This window comes from Thermobia domestica, chromosome 3 (assembly GCF_964235325.1).
Source record: "Thermobia domestica chromosome 3, izTheDome1.hap1.1, whole genome shotgun sequence".
NCBI classification, from domain to species: Eukaryota; Metazoa; Arthropoda; class Insecta; order Zygentoma; family Lepismatidae; genus Thermobia; species Thermobia domestica.
Genome location: NC_137456.1, coordinates 157,313,123 through 157,333,974, shown reverse-complemented (window position 1 = coordinate 157,333,974; position 20,852 = coordinate 157,313,123). Strand labels below are relative to the sequence as shown.

General features: G+C 36.7%; 2 protein-coding genes across 3 annotated transcripts in view; one reads left to right on the top strand and one right to left on the bottom strand.

Annotated features, from left to right (window-relative positions):
• The window catches only part of LOC145680828 (arylsulfatase B-like), a 44,389-nt gene extending 40,984 nt beyond the window's left edge, over positions 1-3,405 (top strand). Inside the window, exon 9 of the mRNA XM_081751923.1 lies at positions 2,901-3,405. Coding sequence (XP_081608049.1) covers positions 2,901-3,367 — 467 coding nt within the window. The 3' untranslated portion in view covers positions 3,368-3,405. The remainder of the gene's footprint in view (positions 1-2,900) is intronic.
• Positions 3,406-10,216: 6,811 nt separating this feature from the next.
• LOC145680827 (uncharacterized) overlaps positions 10,217-20,852 on the bottom strand; it is a 110,454-nt gene continuing 99,818 nt past the window's right edge. Inside the window, exons 5-7 of one of the 2 annotated variants that reach the window (XM_081751921.1) lie at positions 20,316-20,414; positions 12,712-12,899; positions 10,217-10,302 (exon numbers count right to left, since the gene is read on the bottom strand). In XM_081751921.1, the coding sequence (XP_081608047.1) occupies positions 10,290-10,302; positions 12,712-12,899; positions 20,316-20,414 (300 nt within the window). In that variant the 3' untranslated portion in view covers positions 10,217-10,289. The remainder of the gene's footprint in view (positions 10,303-12,711; positions 12,900-20,315; positions 20,415-20,852) is intronic. The other variant, XM_081751922.1, reaches the window with a different exon arrangement.

The following is a 20,852-nucleotide window of genomic DNA, read 5'->3' as shown; positions in this document are numbered from 1 at the left end:
TGTAATTACAATACATTACTATTGTCAACATGTTGAAACCTCATATCGTGCCAGATTCCAGTAGGACTTTCAGCTTATGTCCCTCTTTATTTTTTGCCTTGTCGCAACATATAACAATTTCAATGAGGTTCTCAAAGCAAATTTTGTTTGAGGACTTGTTCTTTTCTTAGAATGAAGGCTTAACTCTTTATTTGAATATGTAGGCATAGAATTAGCTAGGTGCATGTATAGGAACCAATTTTCTTTCAATTCGATAATTTTGTCACACTAATTCACTATAATTAATCAAAACTAAATACATAAAAGTACTTTGGCTTTACTAATAATTTTTTGCAATAATTACTTCACAATTTTTTCGAGTATTAATAATAATAATAATAATAATAATAATAATAATAATAATAATAATAATAATAATAATAATAGTAGTAGTAGTAGTAGTAGTAGTAGTAGTAATTAATTACTATGCTGCTCATAAGTGGAGAACCGAGAAACTTAATTATGTACAAATTTTACACAGCAATATTTCGAACTTATTATAAGGTTCGTTCATAGATAATAAGACAAACTTCCGTAATTAATTATACGCTCAGGAAATAAGAAGTCAAAACTTCATTAATGTAATTCAGAAATTTGTATTAGAGCTCCTGCAGGAGCGATTAACTACATCGAACAGAACGTTATGAGGTCCATATTTACACTTCTGAAACCTGTTCCAGGAAAAATTTACAGCACTTGCAACATTGTTCCATTAACATTGCTCTGATCGATTTCGAATTTCAATCTCGTCTAACTACATTTGGAAACCAATTTTGAAACATACAGGGTTCAAAATATTCATTGTTATGTGGTATGTGTTAAATGTTACTAATCGCTGTAGTTCTCCTATTGTTTTCTCTGTTTCTTGATCTTGCAGATGTTGTATTAAGTTATGTAAACGTATTCCGTTCATTGATTTACGGGAAAGATACGTGATCATTGGTCCAATGACTTTGTTTTTGAGCTTTTAATTGTATATCAGTTCTGTATCTAACTAACTTATGAAGTACTCGGAATTTCTTCAGTAAAATATAAGACGTTGTGGTTCTTTTACACACCAATTTAGATATCCATATGGGAAGCGGACTTGTCGAAAAACGGTTGGGCAAGTGTCCAATTAGTTTTAATGAGAAGCTTATATATAGCAATTTTCATCCCCTACTTTGAGGAGCTCGATGTGTTTTATCTTTGGAACAGATGTTTAGCACTCTCTCCCATTAGAAGAGTGACATAGTGGAAACCAATTTCGAAGTAGGTACTAACTATATTCCAGAACTCATTTCATATGTATCAAACGGTGTGGATTTGAATAGTAGATAAACATACAAACAATATTCTAGACAATTCTTATCCTTAGAAGATGGATTTTTGAAAACTTGTCCCATTATCTTTAATGAGGATGTTATGTATTGAATTACTTCTCCACAGCTTAAGGAGTTTTCTAGATATTATATTTTTGGCACAAATTTCAAACTACCTCTTTTGAATCCCCTCCACCTCTTAGGATACAAGTAAAAGGATTCTAATGAGCTTTCGTTCTTTCGTAAGCCATGGTCTTCGCAACATAGTTACCTAAAAATATGCCAAGCCAATGGTTTTCATTTGTGTACGGGATACGAAATTTTAAACATTCAATTTTAAATAGAATAAAAGTTGGTAATATCGTGATCCTTGACAGTTACCACGATGTAACCGTATGCGGAATACACGTTCCATCTTGCCTAGAAGATACATAAAAACGAAGGAATGTGTAAACCTTAGAAATTCATGTATGGTTACATCTTGGTAGATGCTAATAAATTACTTATATCGTCGTATTTCCAACCTTAATCCTATAGTTAATTATTTTCATCTTGACACATTTGCTGCGCGCATATCTTGTATGTGCTTATTATTTCAGTATTACTACATCAATGACTTGCAGTTTCTTTTTTATTATAACCTTAAATCGGAGATTTGGTGGTTCACATCGTCTCATTAAGAATGTCATTTTCCATATACCTAGGTACTTTTAGAGCTTATTTTGCAGTGCGTAGTTTGATATTACCGGTAGTATGTGCGAATATTGGCGTTAAAAGAACACGATCAACAAAATATACAGTCTGGTAGTTAACAGCATTTTTTTACACAGGCAGTACTTAAATGAATGCGGTATATTTTCTGTCAGAGAAATTGAAATGAAATCTGTCAGCTTTACGTCTCACTATTATGCCGGTTAGGCTAAAGGAGACGCTGATTATGAGAAATGAATAAAATGGTATAATGAAGAAAGGGTAATGATGTAATGGGAGGGTAATGATGTAAAACCCCGAGAAATCCCACGCACACGGTGTTTGTCTTATCACAAAGCTCACTTGACGCAAGCTGGGATCAAAGCAAGGACTCCATTTGCCAGAGATGAAGGCTCTACCAATGAGCCACCGCGGCCCCCTATTTTCTATCGGAACAAAAGGTTGCAATAACGCCATACAAATAGTTTTTGTCGATTTTTTCGAAAACTACACATGAGAATTTGACCTGAAGCATATAATTTTCTTCAGCTTGATGTCATCTACTGGTTAATGTATATCAACTTTGGACATTCATTTAGTTAAACAAAATTAAAATTTAAGGGTAAATCATAATTTGGGGCTATATCTCATTAACCATACATGATTAGGATAAACTGTTGTATCAGTTACACTTTCATAAGTGACGTCATTCCTGTTTAACGCCAATTTCTAAGTTAACAAAAAATGTAAAAGTCTTAACATTCAATGTATCATTTCCTTCAGCATGTCTCATGTTTGACTTTTTTTTCTTTAAAATATAATGATATTATAGAATCATGTAATCAAAAATATGGAAATTGTTATTTTCAGGTACATCCTACGAAGGTTCCTGGGATGGTTGGTATGGTCCTTCAGGAAGAACCGAGGGTGAATATAACGTTACGGAAGTCCTGGAAAGCAAAGCAGCTAAAGCATTGGAAGCAATTGGTCATTCTATATCAGCTGACGTAATAACCTCTCTACGCTCCCAAGCTGAGGTAGTGTGCGTTGTTGTATCTGACCCAGTACCATGCAAACCTTTGGAGGCACCATGTTTATTTGACATTGAAGAAGATCCCTGTGAACAAAATAACTTAGCAGATATTCTACCAGAAATTGTGCAGGATTTAGAACGTATATTGGATGACTATAATAAGACAGCTATACCTCCAAATGCTAAACCATGGGATTCACGAGGAGACCCTAAACTATACGATCACTTGTGGACTAACTGGGGGGACCAAATTCCAACTGAAACTCCCCTATCTAATGAATCTATAGAAGATAACAATGTTTAAAAAAACCGATTGGAATAAAGTTATGTTATAAACACTTCTATATTCTATAAGTAGTTCCTACTGCCATACAGTCAGTATCCGAAGTTTAATGTACCTCCCTAGTAGTTTGTAGATAATTGTAAGTTCAATAAATACACTATTTTTTTTAAATTTATAATTTAGTAATACAAAAGGTACTGTATATCAAAAGTTAACCAGATGTTTAATGCAAAAATGAAAATGAAATGAAATAAAGTATTACGTCTCACGGTTATGCCGGATAGGCAAAAGGAGACGGTGATGATGAGAAATGAAAGAAATAGTGGAATGAAGGAATTGGGAGGGAACGGGAAAACTCCGAGGAAACCCACGCACACGGTGTTTGTTCACCACAAAGTTCACTTAGTAAAGCTGGGATCGAACTAAGGACTCCATTTGCCTGAGGTGAACGCTCTACCACTGTTTGATACAATGAATCATTGGAAACTAAAGAAACTTTTTGGAGAATGATAATCTTAATTTTCAGATACTTTCAAATATGATTAAATTATGAAGTAATTGTATCTGAGTCAAGATTATACAGGGTAGTGCGCGAATAAGTAGCTGGGAGCTTCATCGGTAGAATTAAGAAAATATAACAGAAAGAAAACGGAGAAAACTGAATAGAAAATACTGTAGATATTCGCTATCGTACGTATTGAAAGTGTTGTTATAACTTTTGTTATTTCATGGTGTTGTCGCGTTAACCCAATGGTGAGCTAACCAGTAGTTAACAGTCTCAGTATTGCTATACATCATTGATGAATAAAAGTATGAGCCAGTAATTTCCAAAAGGTTGTTCTCGATAGACGAAGAACGATGATGCATTGAACAAAGTCGATTAAAGAAACCGACGAAATGTTCATGGGCAATTCTGAGTACATCTCAAGTAGTGAACAGAGTCGTGCTTACGTTCGTTAAGAAGAACCACACTAAGAGCCTATACTTAATCCCCAAACTAAAGACAGTTCTTCCGAGGCCAAGCGGTTAGCGTACGCGCCTTTGGTGTGGGAGACTCGTTTTCGATTCCCGGCGGGAGCTCGTGTGGTTCGGATTCCACGTTAATCAGTAGGTCCCGTCTCATATAGCCTCGCTGCTGAAAGGAACGTTAAAATCAAAATCAATTCAACCAAACCAAAGATCTCCTTCAGACAGCGCGCAAGAAGTTTTTGAGACAATTTACAAACATGGTTCCTGAAGGTTACAAAAAGTGAACACACAGCTAACAGACATAAACAGGAGGAAACATTAACATGGTAATAGCACGTACATGTGAAGGTATATATGCATGACCATCGTGTAACATGAAGTATGATTTCCACGCTCGTAAATTCGTAAAACATATGAATCAGTTAATGCAAAAAGGGTTTCAGTCAAACAAACTTAGTTTTGAGAAAAATAAGGAAAACATTGCAGTTTTGAAACCATAAAATCAAAATGAACACTTTTGTCCGTACAGATAAAAATTACATTAATAGAGTGCTGTATAGGAAATTCATTTTTATACTCAATCCCATGATTTAAAAAAAAATGGTTTCCGCAGTGGACTGAAGCCCTTCTTACATGTAAATTATAGACAAAGCCCTGTATGGATGTCATTTTATTTAGTTATTATGTTTTGTTCTTTTTAAACACAAAATTGTCTTAAGACTTTTTTTTGCCAGGTTCCAGACTTTGCGGGTCTATCAAGCGAATGGGACGAAATCAATAGCTATTACCACTAACATATAACACACATATATTTCTCCACGCAGAAAGAGCTTCAGTCACTGACTCAAGCCCATGTTACCTAGAATAATCGAAGTTGACATCTGTTTATAAAATGTTAGACAATGAAACTGAAGCTCTTTATGCATAAAACATTGGTACCCAATAGGAACAAAAGTCCGATGTTAATTCAATTTCGTCATTTTGGTGACTCAAGCCCTTTTTGCATGAACTAATTCATACACTCTGTAAAGAAAAAATAGCGACACCTCAATTCTCAAGCTAACTTACACAGAAAGCCATAGTTGCAGCCCGTTAGAAGAGGAATAGAAGGAAATGAAGAGTGGGATAGTTCATTTGCGTTATCTGTGACACCTGTGGTGTACGACATCGCTTGCCAATTGTTTGTGTATCAGTAATATTTTCGCTAGATGGCACTGAGCGCGTCTCGTAAATTATTGTAGTGAAAATTTTGCATTGCATTTGTGATGTGTAGGCTGAGGTAAATAGCATTGTATGATTGTTCTTTGTTTTCTCATTGTTTGAACAGTGTCAAGTGGCAAAATTGTTATTGTGGAGCGTTTTTTGTGTGTAATATTGTTGCTACATGTGGACTGTAAACAAATAAGATGAGTAAGAAATGTGACTTGTTGCCATGTGAACAAAACATAATTATTGCTTTGCGCAGCTAAAGCAAATCTCTAAGGGAATAGCTGGAATACTGAAAATCCATGATTCTACGACAGGAAGAGTAATTCAGAAGTGGAAACAGCATAACAAATCATCCCTTCGTCAACAGTGTGCAAGGAAAAAGAAAGCTCACCCAGAGCAGATTGCTAAATGAAATCAATAGCACTGGCGATTCAGGAGTGATTTCCACAAAAGTCGCTTCTGTAGTTTGACATGATCTTGGAACTGCAGTTACTCGTACAACTGTATTGTCTTGACTGTATGAAGAGGATATTACAAAGAAGAAACCGCGTAGAAAGTCGAAACTGACAAAACCGAGAGGACTTCAACATTTATTTTTGTTAGTTGATATGCAACTTGGACTTATGACAACTGGAAGCACGTCGTTTTCTTCGTTGAAAAGAAGTTTAGAATAGAGGGAAACGATGGTGGTGTGAAGTTGTGGATACGAACAAGCAAGGAACTTTACAAGGATTTTGTTTAAGAGATGCAAATATTCAGTTACTGAGTAATGGTATGGGCTTGGTTTATCGTTAAAGACGTCAGAACAACGGATATATGTGAAGGATCGTTTGATGCACGAAAATATCTTCAAATGCTGGTACGTAAAGTTCTTATAACAGCTAAAGACGACCTTTCTGAAGAAAATTTGGACTACTTCCTTTTCCAGGACGATAATGTTTCATGTCACCGAGCGAAAATCGTTAATGCGTGGTTGAAGAATATGACTATTTAGAGACTCATGTGGCCTACAAACTCACCTGACATGAATCCAGTTGAAACTTTGTGGATCCATATGAGTAGAAGATTCAATAGACAACTATCTCAAACAGAATTGAATTCAAGGAACAGATAATCCGGGTGTTATTCCTTGAAATCAAGGTTGAATTTTGCAATAGCCTTGTTACCAAAGGGCTCCGATGATTCGCTGCACTACAGATAGTCCATGGTGCACACACAAAATACTAGTTTGGTGTATGGTGCTTCCCGATGTTTGCACATAATATGTCTTACCCTTAAGAAATTCCATTTCTTGTTTTCTGCTATTGTTGTTGATCTTTTTCAGTTTTATGTATAACTCTTCCTATAAACGATTTTGCTCAAAACACACATAGCTACTTATATATGCATATAAATTCGTTAAATTCATGTCAAAAGCCTGAAACTCTGGCGCAAGTATTAAGAATGAACTGCATATTAAGAATATGCATTGTAATAATATCAGGAATTCATGTAAAAAATCATATTGATTAAAGTATGTTGCGAAAACCATATCCGAGTAAGTGTCGCTATTTTTTCTTTACAGAGTGTATATGGTGAATGGTAAGCCTCATCTTCACTTTGTGCGTAATCTGATAATTCAATAATTTGGATCTATAATTTGTCAGGATAACATTGAAAATTGTGTCTAAAATTTACGTAAACATTTCTTGCAAATATTCTGTTTATCCTAGTGAAATAGAGAAGCGAAATACAAGGACGAGATTCCAAATATCTCTGTGACGTCCTCTGAAGAAAAGAAACGTAGAGTTTAAAAAAAAAGTTAAAGTAGCCACTATTTTCTTCGGGTCTTGATCTCTGGGGACACTTGTAGAGAAGAGTGAACGAAACAAGCCTACACTAAGAATAGAATAGAAAACAGCGTCTAATATCCAGTCATTGTTATCGATATCACCAGTTACTCTGCATATGCCAAAATATAATTTGATTTACATAAGTGAGTATTGGCACACTAAAAAGTCTCTTTCAATATCTTTCATAAGCACTTGAAATTTAAGCTGTAGCACTTCCTTTCCACTTTTTTGTGTAATACGTATATTTAATAGTTGTATTTACCGCTAATGGCTACGGATGCATTGTCGTGCTCCATCCTGTATAAATCTAATGTCAGTTTGTATATATGTCAGTACGTAGAAAACACTGGAATAGAATTTGGGAACTTACTACTTTCACCTACTAAAACATAGGTGATTCAAAAATTGGTTCAGAAATACATTGTTTGGGTTAAGAAATTCGAAGAAAACTTTTAAGCAGTACACAATTCTTTTACTACGGTATTGGAGTCAACGGTCTTACTGTATATTCTATTTGTTACATTACCAAGCAACATACTATATCTTTCCTCATTTTATACTAAACCAAAGCAATTAAGTTTTGGGCAGCTAATAACATGTTTGGGTAACTATAACATGTGATACTCTTTTCAAAATGGTATACAAATCCTTATCAATTTAATGGAAGCATCTAGAGTTGGAAACACGTCAGATGTACGATTTCGCAATATCCAGACGGGCTACCGCATTGCTGAGTTGTTGATGGTGATGTGTTAGGGCAAACTACGTACAACGTGGCTGGTAGTAGAACAGCAGTCTGCAGTGAATTGAGCAAACGATGAAAGTGTAAAATCGGTAACTTCTCTCATTTTCAAGGAGTGCGAATTGTTGGCACTCTGTTATATGGTGTGAGCGTTCGAGAGTGGCAAGTGTATTGGGTGTGTCATGAGGGGCTGTGTCCAAGATGATGACCTCCAAGTCCCCGGACCTGAGCATGATTGAACATCTGTAGTTGTTTTAGAGATACTAATCCAGCCCAGATTTCCTGGCGTAAGTGAGCTTAGCAATTCTTACAACCTTCACTTTTATATGAGTGTTACAACTGTCAGCATTCATAATTGAAAAATTATTTGAAAATCCTTATAGTTTCAGAAGAGACTTTGCTGTTATCTTAGTTTTGTAAAGTTAAAACTCTATTGACATAAAAACGAAGCTCCCATTGCCTGTATTCGGACTTGTAAAATGCACTTTTGATATATTCCGTGAACTTATGGGAACAAATAACATTAACAATTAACAGAGTCAATAAGGCAATCTTTACCAACATTATTGCACCATTTTCCATCGATTTCTAAACGCGCGTAAATACGACACTTGTGAGGAAAGTAAAAATACGAACACATTTGTGCGTTAGGGGGAAAATGTTCACCAAAGCTGGTAACACTAACAATAACTTCGATCCAGACGACGAGAATTGAGAGTGATTCGTCAGTGCTCTTTTGAGTCTTGTGTGAGGAGCCCGCGTTGGAAATAGCAGCGGTGATACCGAATACCACCAGGTGTAAAGTGTGCCGTGCAATCAGATTTTTCCAGGCACAAGATCAGATTTTTGCAGGGGATGAGTTGCTGGACTCCATTGTGACAGGTGATGAGACTTGGATATACCACTATAGACCTGAATCCAAGCAGCAGTCACTGGAGTGGCATTATACTCATTCGCCAAAAGGAAAAGTTTAAATCCTTATTTTCAACCCGAAGCTGATGGCAATAGTTTTCTACGATCGCTACGGCGTAATATTGATGAAATTCGTGCTTTCTGGAAGACTGATTAATACTGAAAGATACTGCCAGACTTTAAGACATCTTCGTCATTCAATTCAAAACAAACGAAGGGTATCTTGTGCTTTATTCATGACAACGCCCGGTCCCATTCAGCAAATGTCCCTAAGAAGTATTTTCCCCTTTTTAATTGGATATTCTTGAACACCAGCCAATAGGCCAGACCTCGCACTGTCTGTCTGTTCCTGTACCTAAAGAAACATCTTTTTGTAAAACACCTTGACTTTGACGATGAAGTCAAGAAAGAAGTTTTCTGGCCTGCTCTGGGAAGTCTGAATTCGCGTGAATTCAAATCATTCAAATGTTGCAGTTAAACTACGTGCATCATGTGATGGAAAGCATTTCATCGGCTGCATCTCTCCGTGATCCAAGCCTACGGTACCTTCACAATTTTATATTTGACATTCACTTCTTTAATTGAGAAAAATGTTAATCTATTTGTTAATCAAGAAGGTTATTTATCTGTCACTTCATTTGTTTATATTAGTTTTGAAGCGTATTTTATTTCACATTTTGCGCACTACTGACGCCATATTCAATTAGGTATTTTTAACTACCTTCATTGAGTTGCTTCATTTGTTTTAAACTGCGTTCATTTGTAGTTTTTGAAATAGTTTTGCCGAATTTCATGACTACGAAGAAATGCAGCTTATAAAATAGTTCGTAGCCAACTACGATTACGGCTGCAAGTTGCACCAAATTGAACTGTCCCAGTGAATTATCTGAATTCATTCCTAGTGCAAAGCAATTTTCCATGCTACCTATCACGAATCGAGAAAACGTTTAATTCAAAAGGTTGGTACTGTTATCGCAGATTTATTTTGGATTAGAGCATGGCGGTTCCCAATTAATGAACTTTTAATGTCTCTTATATAACAACTTCGTTAGCCTGCATTCAATAGCATCCTTTCAGACCTGATACTTGTGTGTACTAAATTTCGGCTCGGTTCGTTTAGTATTTGCTGCAGCGAAGTGGAATTGTTATACTTATTATTTCCTGGAAAAAATCTCCTCGCAATAGAATCAATAATACTCATTTCTATAAAAATTAGTAGATTTATTTTTTAGAAAGATCTTACACAGTAGACGATATTACATTTGTTTATGTTGAATGATCAAGGAACACACCTGTAAAAGAAACAAATAAATTACTACAGTAAAACAAACAGAAATGGGTGATCCTGTCTACACAAGGTTTAAAAATCATATATGCACAAAGTCATACGGATTAGGTCTCATATGTTACGCTTTCTTTTTTGTCTAAAACAGGCATTGCACAATGTGTGCTAAGCGAGTCACTGCACAAAATAAGTACTGTTGTCAACTTCTGTCTCACCCAAACTCCTCTAGGCCTCAAACATCTCTAGACTCTTATCTTCATTCAATCTTAATCTCATGTTATACAGTTTACTTATTTAAAATTGCATCTTAATGCCACTGGTACAGTTCCCCTTCCTATTTTTACCTACTTCGACTCACCGTATATAGTAAAATAAGACGTTTACTGTATTTCAGTGTTGGAGTCGTTCGTTGACCGATCTCCTTCCGAAGTAGTAGCCCATTTGGAAAGCTTCAAAGACAGTACAGTTATGTAATTAGTGTAATTTTTAGGAAAGTTAACGTTGAATATTTTTAAAGGATAAACACAATGGTGGGAATCCCCAAAGAAAATACAGATGCTGGTTGGCTTCCGTAGATACAAAATATGACAAGAGACCTAGTATAATCATATATGCAGCACAGAAACGTGAAATTTCATCGCTGAGGCAGTAGTGTGTGATGTGTCTGGTTTCAAATTAATCGTGTTATACAAAGCCTAATGGTGTCGAAAGTGAATCAATTCTGGAGAGGCTACATTGTAGCACTTTCTAACGCACACTCCTGTTATTCCAGTATACACGAATAGTGCCACAAAAACAGATTTGTTGTTGGAGGTTACACTGTCAATGCCATAGTAAGACGTTATGCAACATAATTGACCCCGGTCTGTGTCTCCGATCAAGCTACATTCGAAATGAATCCAGTGAAGCTGACGTCACCGGCGTTGCACGGAGAATTCATTGATACAGCGTACTACGGTCACCCAGTGTCTTGTGTTCTTTCAAACCACCGACCATGCTATTCACAAAGTCTTACGTCTGAATTTTCATGCTTTGTAAACAAGCCATGTTATTTAGTGAAAACCAACAGTAGAAAAATGAGCGAGCGACAATAGTTGGAGATCGGTGGAAGTTTGTGGCTACCGTAGGTGACATGTTAACATATATCTCAATGATTGTGAAAAACCTTGAGTAATTACATACAGAATTGTTGATGCAAAAAGGACTAAGCAATTTTATTCATCAGGACAGCGAAAGTTATTCACACCATTCGATGTTTGTGGCTGACTTTGTTACAGGGGAAAATCAATGCTGTGTATTATTAGAAGCATATTCTGAAGGATTTTTTTTCATAATGAAGTCTCCATAGTGTGTGGAGTGGTCACCGACCGAGTGGAACAGCATAAGGACAAGACGTCCAGTCACACTGCCAAATGATCGCTGGCATTTTACAGACGGATGAAAGGTAAGACCGAGATTTGTGCTATTTCTTTCACAAACACCCCAGTGAAGAGCTTCAATGCCAGCCCAATGTACTACTGTGCTTTTGAACTTACGAAACATCACGTTCTTCTCGTAATGTGTACACATTTTCTTACTACTGGAAAGCATCCCAACAGGAGAGGAATTAAAGATTTTTTTGGTGGAAAGGGCACTGGTGGGCATTTGTGAAGATTGCTGGCTCTCACATAACTGTCACTTGTGGTGGAAGGGATGGCTGTCATAAACAAGTGAACACGACGAACGTATTTATGTGTAAGTCTTAAACTTCTGCATATACAATGTTTCATCAAAATCGAATGATTTTTGTACCCTATCATTACAATTTGATAACCACCACTTTAATCAAACAATTAAGAGTTTTAGATTAATTGAATTGGTAAGTGAAAATTACAATACAAGCTCAAAATCGCGCTTCATGGATATTTAAATAAGAAAATTACGGGGTACTACACATGAATTTCATTTTCAAATGACCAATAAGCCGAAAACTGTTATACCAATCCATAGGAATGCGTTTTTGTATGCATTCAACAATTCTAGACTACGGGGGAGAAACAGAATAAGTCAAAAGTGTGTTTTCAGAGGCATTTCTTTTTTATCAAGCATAAGTATGAATCACTTATACTAAAAGTACCAAGACGCGATTATTCAACTCACTTTAGAATTGACTTCTGGCAAGTTAACCGGTGGTGGAGCATGACACATAGATCTCCAATTTTGACTTATCTCATTTTGGCCAATTTCTGATTTATACTATTTCTCCCGCGTAATCTAGAATTATTTTTGACGTTAAGTATAATGAGTAATTTTGGACTTGTACTGTTCTTCCGCTCACTGATTCAGTTATAGTCGTACCAAACTATTTTGTAAGTGTGTTTAAATTTGACACTTAACGTTTCAAAAGAGAGTTATCATTTCATTGGTATATACTTACGTGCATGACTGTGGATCTAAATGGCTGCCTGTACTACAATGTTGAGTCCCTGGACAGACACAGGCACACATGGTGGAGTTCCATTCATTGGGAGCTTCGCAGAAATTTTTGTCCCTCTCGTTCGGACACTTGCACTGGCAATTATCTGCATCGTAAATTTGAAATTCGCTACAATGTTGAGCCTGAACCTGCAATTCATGACAGGATATAACGGCGCAATTATGATTTTGTGACATGCCATGCATTGTTTAACATTCGAAATTAGGTATACTTTTCCTGTTATAAGTTCAATATGCATGCTTCCCTGGCTTACAAAATACCCAGTCGTTATCACTAGTAACTTTTGATAACTGTGTGACCTAGTCGTGGGATAATCATAATGTGATCATACCAAAATGATTAACTTAATAACATTCCGACAGCAATTCTTTACTAAATACTCAAAGTTATACAAATCACCATCAACTGTAACCTTTAAAAAGAATGTTTTTATTTAAGTGTTCTGTTTTTCCAAGGTACTAAAATTTCAGGAGTTCTTAGTATTAACGTGAAGAATTGACAAACTTCGTGTGAAGATTAGATATAAATAATAACTAAGAATTGACAGTTTGTGATATTTTAAGACTTGTTCTATAGTACAGGGTGTGATTGAAAAGTACCGGAACTTTTCCCGCCGTGCGGCTCCCTGGCATTCGAAACATGTGAGGGGTGGGGGAAAATGTGCGCGGGACCTTACTCTTTCAAGCGGAACTTGGCCCAGTGCGCTGCGAGCAGCAGTTGAGAAAGCATCGCTGCCCGCGCGAACGTCGTTTTGGTCGTCGGTCACGTTTTTTCAGCGCCGAAAATAGAGTCAAAGATTGACCAACGCTACGCCATCAAGTTTTGTGTCAAACTAAAAAAGACGTTCATCGAGATCCAGGACCTGCTCAAGGAAGCCTTTGGGGAAGATGTGATGTCCCGTACTCGAACCTTTGAGTGGCACAAGGCCTTCAGGGAAGGCCGGGAGGACGCCGGTGACGAACCACGCTCTGGGAGGCCGTCGACGTCGAAAACCGATGAAAACGTCGACCGAGTTCGCGAATACCTGAACCTGGACCGTCGGACAACCCTCCGGGAGATCAGCGAAGAACTTAATTTGACATACTATGCAGTGCAAAAAATTGTGTCTGAAGAATTGAACATGCGGAAGGTGTGCGCCAAACTGGTCCCCAAGGTGTTGACCTAGGAGCAAAAAGAAATGAGTGAAAATGAGTCGTGAAGTGCTGGATTGCGTGGAAGCCGACGAAGAGTTATTAGACAGTGTGATCAGTGGTGATGAAACATGGTGCTACGAGTACGACCCCTCGGTGAACGTCTTTTTTAGTTTGACACAAAAATCTTTGACTCCATTTTCGACGCTCAAAAAACTTGACCGACGACCAAAACGACGTTCGCGCGGACAGCGATGCTTTCTCAACCACTGCTCGCAGCGCACTGGGCCAAGTTCCGCTTGAAAGAGGAAGGTCCCGCGCACATTTTCCTCCACCCCTCACATTTTTCGAACGCCAGGGAGCCGCGCGGCGGGAAAAGTTCCGGTATTTTTCAATCACACCCTGTAGGTAGCGTTGTTAAAGGAAAATGTTCCTTGCTTATATTGTTATAGCCTTATCTATGCTTGTTAGAATGACGAGAACACAGGGTGAAAATAATCCAATAAGTCTTGTTTTCAAATAGTTAAAAACAACGTAAAGTTTTATGTATGAAAAAGCTTCACAAACATTTTCCCGTGAATATCTTATGTACTGAAAATTTGTAGAAGTTACTTGAACTAAATTAATGTAAATGAAAATGCTACATTTAGCATACAAAATACAATAAACAATACTGTACCCTATGTTGCTTAACTTCAAGTAAGCAATCAGGCTTGAAAATCGATTTGTTATTACGAGCTGTCAGAAGTTGGTTAAATTGAAAGTCTAAATTTAAGATCTTACAGCTAAAATTGGAAGCGCGGATCAATGAACTAGAATACCTGAGTTAGTAACACAATTTGAAATGACCATAAATGAACTTATATGTGTGACGGATTTATCCTAGATCGCTTACAGAACTTAAGTAAGTTTCTTTCAAATAAATTCTATTAGCTTAGACTTTGAAAAGTTAGCAGTCAGTAATATTCATATGTATTACATTATTGTAACAATTAAATATAAGAATTGTAATATTTGCTTGATTTTCTGATATTGACGTCCACAGAAGGATAGCGATGATGGAATATTCTCATTTCATTTGCATCACTTTTAGATCGCATATAGTGTTAAGATTTGTCACGCGTTCCTGTTCCTCATATTCAAATGTCCGCATTGATGCAGGTTGGGAAATGGCTCGTACCAGTTTCGGCACCGTGCGTACTATGGGTGTGTTGTTGAACAACTATAAAAGTTAAAAATATCCACACAAGAAACTTTTGGCACTTATTAACATTTAGACAAAGAGGGAGAAATCCAGCTTCTTTTCTCTTACAAATTATTAAGAAAGTCATGTCCAAACGACGTGGAGGAATAGAATGTCTTTTCAGTAACTGTCCCTATCGAAGCAATGCAAATGATGCATTTAGATACCATAATCTAACTACCATAGTGCTGACGTGGTATCGAACTAAGAATCTACTGAATGGAATGAGTTAGCTGTCCAATAAGCAACTCTAAATTTGAACAGTTCATTCGAGATGAACTGTTCATCGTAAGGTCCACTGCAAAACTCAACTGACCAAAACAGTATATATACTATTAAAATATATATTGCTTTGGTCAGTTGGAGTCTTATTATCTATCTTGAATTTTCCGAAGATACAATGGATAATTTATATGTCTATTCTAATGGATTACGAAGCTGATGCCGTTCGAAACACAGAGCAAATTGAACAGGTCTTCCTTATCTGTTATAGAGACACTGCATGATGTTCTATCTTGATCCAAGTATTTAAAGACTGAGAAAGCCTTTCGTCTTGACGTTACGTTGCTTCTTACCATCTTTAGTGTAGATATATGATTGGATATTGAAGGTTTGGGAGGGCTTAACAGGGCTAAATGTTGTGGAGTAGATTCATATGATAACCGATGATTGATGCTAAGCTTATATATTGAGTGACGTCAACATCTATGGAACGTTAAAGTCGGAAAATATGCATTTGACACACCAAACGTTTTGTTAAGTTAATATGATTCTCATTAATTTGCTCTCAAGGGATAATCGCAATATTGTATTTACTTTCGCTTTCAGTCAGTGCTGGTCACTTCTGCAGAAATAACGAAGGAAAAACAATTATAAAAGTACACGGGAAATGGACCACTTGATAATTATGTACTCTGTCCCAATTTGCTTGTCCTTGCTCTGTCTATTTGTTAAAATTAATAAATCCTATTAGAGAGGGACCTATTTTACAATATAATTACGTTGCAAATCTAACTTTAAAATGTATTTTCGTTAGAGTGTTTCTAATAGTCTACGCGATACTAACGTTATGTTAAAGCGCGCAAATAGGGAAGGGATAATTTTATTATTAACGGGAAAATCCAGCTGGTACTTGCTGTATTGCTCTGACAATATTAGAATGAGTAATCATTTTTCTTATTTTATTTATTTGTGTTGTAGGTGAAACGTTAATGCTACAGCACGTCTTCTACGATGTGAAAGAAAGATTATCGTTCAATCTTTCCAGAATTATTTTCTTAAACTTTGTTTTTAACACTCCAGATTAATATACTAAACCGAAAACCATGAGACAACAGTTGAATGAAAACTGACTCTGAATCTAATACAAACACTGAAACAACTAGCTTCACTCTATCACCTGTTGGTTGAATGACATGATAGTAAGTTAAATGAGATATACAAAATCAAATATAAATAAATAAAAAGTAAAATTAAATAAACAAAATAAGAAAGGAAAAATAAACAAATAAAAACAATAATGCACACACTCACACAAACACACTCACAACACTTATTTCAAGATGTTTCCTTTCTCTCCTCTTATGGCACAATAATGCTAATACGAATTTAAAAAAACGCTTTGAAATCAGATATTCTTCCAGAAAGTTTAGTCCAAGGCAGGCCAGTAGCCAGTCCAAAAATTTAGGGAGGGCCCGGCTAAAGTTAGGGGGGCCGATCCAACCATATTATAGTTGATCAGCATATTAGAGTTCATTTGCAAGCCTGCCATGAACATTTTATGAGGCCAAGAAAAATTTAGGGGGGCCGGGCCCCCTAGACCCCCGTGGATACGGGCCTGGTCCAGGGGGAGCAAAATTAGCATCTAAGGGATCTGAACTGGGACGCTACTTGATGAAGAGTAAGTGCGCTGTAATTAGACTCACCTTAGATCCGGGGGAGGTGGTTGACCTAGCCCTCCTACATTATTATCTGGAGGAAATTTTGCCTCTTAAACATAGACCTACAAACAGTAACTGGAAATCAGAATCTTATTGGCAATTCAGTTAATTTGAATTACTTTCATACGAAATATTGGTAGTTGACCAAAAGTCATTCAGCAATTGATCTATAATCTGCCATTGACTTATTTAATTGGTTGTTACATAGTAAGTCAGAAAACTGCATTGATTAGATAAGAAAGGACAAATAACAGATGACAAAAAAAGGACAATATGAAATGCTGTGATCTCATTTCCAGCAATATCCTACGCAGAAATTGAGAGACCGAGACTAAATATTACAAAGTGATATGTAATATGTTGAATACAGTGTAGAATTTTCCATGTTCCAGCTGTAAAAAATCTGTCGTTTCCGGATTTTATTTCAGAGCTTGGATTTTTTAAAAATGTACCCGTTGTTCCTGTTCTTAATTCAAAACATGGATAACAAGAAAGAAAGAAGAATTCCTTTAAGGAAGTTTTCAGCAACCATTTCTTGCCCGGGTATTTATCCTCTGCTGTTATGTAAGGTTGTATACTACCGGTATAACACAGAAGTAATGTGGGTTGCATCAGGTAAGGAGTTCTTAGAAATAACCAGAAAAGAATCGTAACATAAGCTTTGATCTCCCAGATATTGCCGGAACCGAAAATCGAAAAACGATTTCGTACGAAATTAGATCTGGTTGAGATCCATCTGTATACCAGATTTGGAGGTTCTAGATTTTTTCTATGTGAAAAACTGATGGTAGACGCCTATATATTTTTTTTATTATTAAACATACTGTAGTGTACAGCGTACAGCGTTCAGTATCCTTGTGATACTGAACATCTTTTCTTCACTCTTTGTGTATCGGCGCCGTAACTTGGAATTTTTCCTGGAAAGGTAAGCGTTATTATTAGGAACCCCTAGAAAAATACGAAATTGGGCTCCCTAGAAAAACATGTAGTTGGGCTCCTAGAAAAATTGAAATATATAATTTTGGTTCTCCCTAGAAATTAAAACCTTAGCAAACACTTTTATTATTCTAGGAGAGCCTCCAGTTGGAGTACAAAATAGAAACTGGATCCAGTTGGCTAAGGAAAGAAGTGAACAGAAAACTTTTGGGAATCCGGTGTTGAACCTTCGGGATCCATAGGCCACAGAGTTAGTTTGTTTGTTCGGGGTTTTGTTTGATTATTTCTCGGGGCTTCCTAAATGGGCCTAAATAGCTGATCCGTTTCAATTAAGAGACTTTGTTTTTATAATGTGGTGTTTCTATTCCATGTTCATGTATACTTTCATTATCGTATCGTGTCGTATATTTTATAAGATAATTTTATCTTGAGGTGTTCCTTCCTCAAACGGTGGAGAGCCCATATAGGGGGATAGTTGCTCCTCCTCCCCCAAAATTACGGCACTGCTGTGTATACAGGTTTTATAGAAATCACACCCACTCGCATACAGTTTGTAAAGAAAAATTGGAAAAGAATAAGAAGATAAAAATACAGTATAAGGAAAGTTTAAACTTCAAAACGAGGATATCAAGTGCTAGGTACCAATCAATAGAAGCTGTCTTCGGAAAAGATCATAGAGACTGAAAAATGTTAGTAAAGCTACTTTCAAAGGCTTCAATAAATATGCTGAACACAATATTAGAAGAAAGTGTATGAATATCCTCTTTATACAAAACACGAAGTCTATAACTATAGAGTTAAACGTCATACGATGCATAACTTTTATGTGTACATCAAGTGTTTTAGAAAATTTCAAAGGAACAGTACATGTGTTAGACTACTATTTTTTCTATTTATCCTCTTCTTGTAAGAAATAAAATATTGATGGGATGCAGAACTTCACGACAACTTCATTGTTTCTTATATTTTACAGGGCATGATTAAGTAAGTGAAAAATCGGAAACGGAAACCACAAGCTTCAGTCATAAGTCTTGCAATAATCTGGTAAACAGTATACCTGTATTTATTACACTACATTGCAGGTTAATATTCAGAGTATAGCCCCTGGTCGTAAATTGTTTGCAGCCTTTCTGCCAGTTATTCGATTCCACGTCGATACTATGTCTTGCCCGTAGAGGTAAAGAAATCAGTCACTGCTCTTTCTACCTCTTGCTGGTTGGTGGAGAATCGTGATTTCAGGAAGTATACCATGAACCGATACAACTAGTGAATCAAAGGGGCAAGGTCAGAGCTATATGCGAGATGTGGTACCAATCTAATGTCATCCAGTTCCCTTTTTATTTGAGCCGAGTGTTTTGAGTTTTACTGTTGCAGCAGCGCGTGCTTTCGGTATACCGATGCGGGAAATTTTGGGCGTAGCGTGGCACAAATCCGCAAGAACTGTTTGTAATAAAAGCGACATTGATGGTATGATTGTTATGAAGAAGTCGAAGTGAATTACTCCCTCGTAGTTCCACCACATACAGAGCATGACTTTATGCTCGAACGGCCCTCTTTGATAGCAGGTTTTCCAGTTGATTTTTTCTCAACCAGTGTTTTTCCCACATTAGGATTTCGGAAAATAAAACATTCGCTTCTTGTTCCATGTGACAATTCGTTTCAGGAAGTGCACATCACGTGGATTTTGTAGCCGTTGTCAGCGCACATCCACTTTCCTCTGAGCCTGCATTGCCTGAGCTGATGCAGAAATATGCTCATTACGAAAAGCGATGAAAAACGACTAGAAGCCTTCGAAATGTGGATGTGAAGAAGAATGGAGGGAATTCGCTGGATCAAGCGGAAAACGAATGAGTGAGTGTTAGAAATGGTGGGAGAGAAAAAGAGCAACTTTAGATATTATTGAAAAGAGCAAGATAAACTGTTAAGAGTTTGGTTAAGAAGTAACTATAATGATGGACGTGCTAAAGGGTATGGTGGCAGGAAAGAAAGGAAGGGGGGCAAAAACGGCTACAGGTGATGGACGATATCAAAACAGTAAAATGGTACGTGAAAACGAAGAGGTTAGCGGAGACCGTGGAGCATGGATGCTTCTGGATTGCGGCAAGTGACCTGCCAATGGTGGCAGAATATGTATGATGATATGAGATGGAACATACTTATTGAAGTAGGATTGAAACCACTATGTATAAATACACAAAACCAGGGTCGCTCAGAAAGGAAGCATTTTTGTGAGGAATTTTGAATTTTAGTATTCATTTTAAGCTTATGTGTCTACAGTTGATATTCTACACGTACCTTACATTCACAGGAACATTTCTTATGTAACTCAACTGATATAGACTGGAGTTTGTAGGGGCCCAGATTACCAGTTGGAAGTAAATCGAAGGCTATAACCTGTAAGAGAAAACTAAAATTATTAATCAGTGATGTATTTGGATCCATTGGCAGGTACGGTGCCAGGATCGCGTGATGGGTTGGGTGGAGGATGGATGATCCTAGTTTCTGTGTAGGCGGTAACGAAAATGAAAACTGGACTAAATAGACATTTTTGGACAATAACATGAGTATGTAGTGAATGCAGCTGAGATTAAGAGGCTTTAATTCTTTAAATGGTTACATCCCCTCCGTACAAAGAGTAATTTCGTTATAAGTATTACACATTTACATAGGTATATATAGATATAAAGTAAGGTTCAAACAACTTTGCCCGATAGATACTCTATTTTTCGTTAATAAAATGAAATGCCCAATGAGACAGTAAATTAAATCTGCAATACATAAATAGATATTACAAGTATTTTTAACTTTGAGTAATTTTACTACAAAACAAGT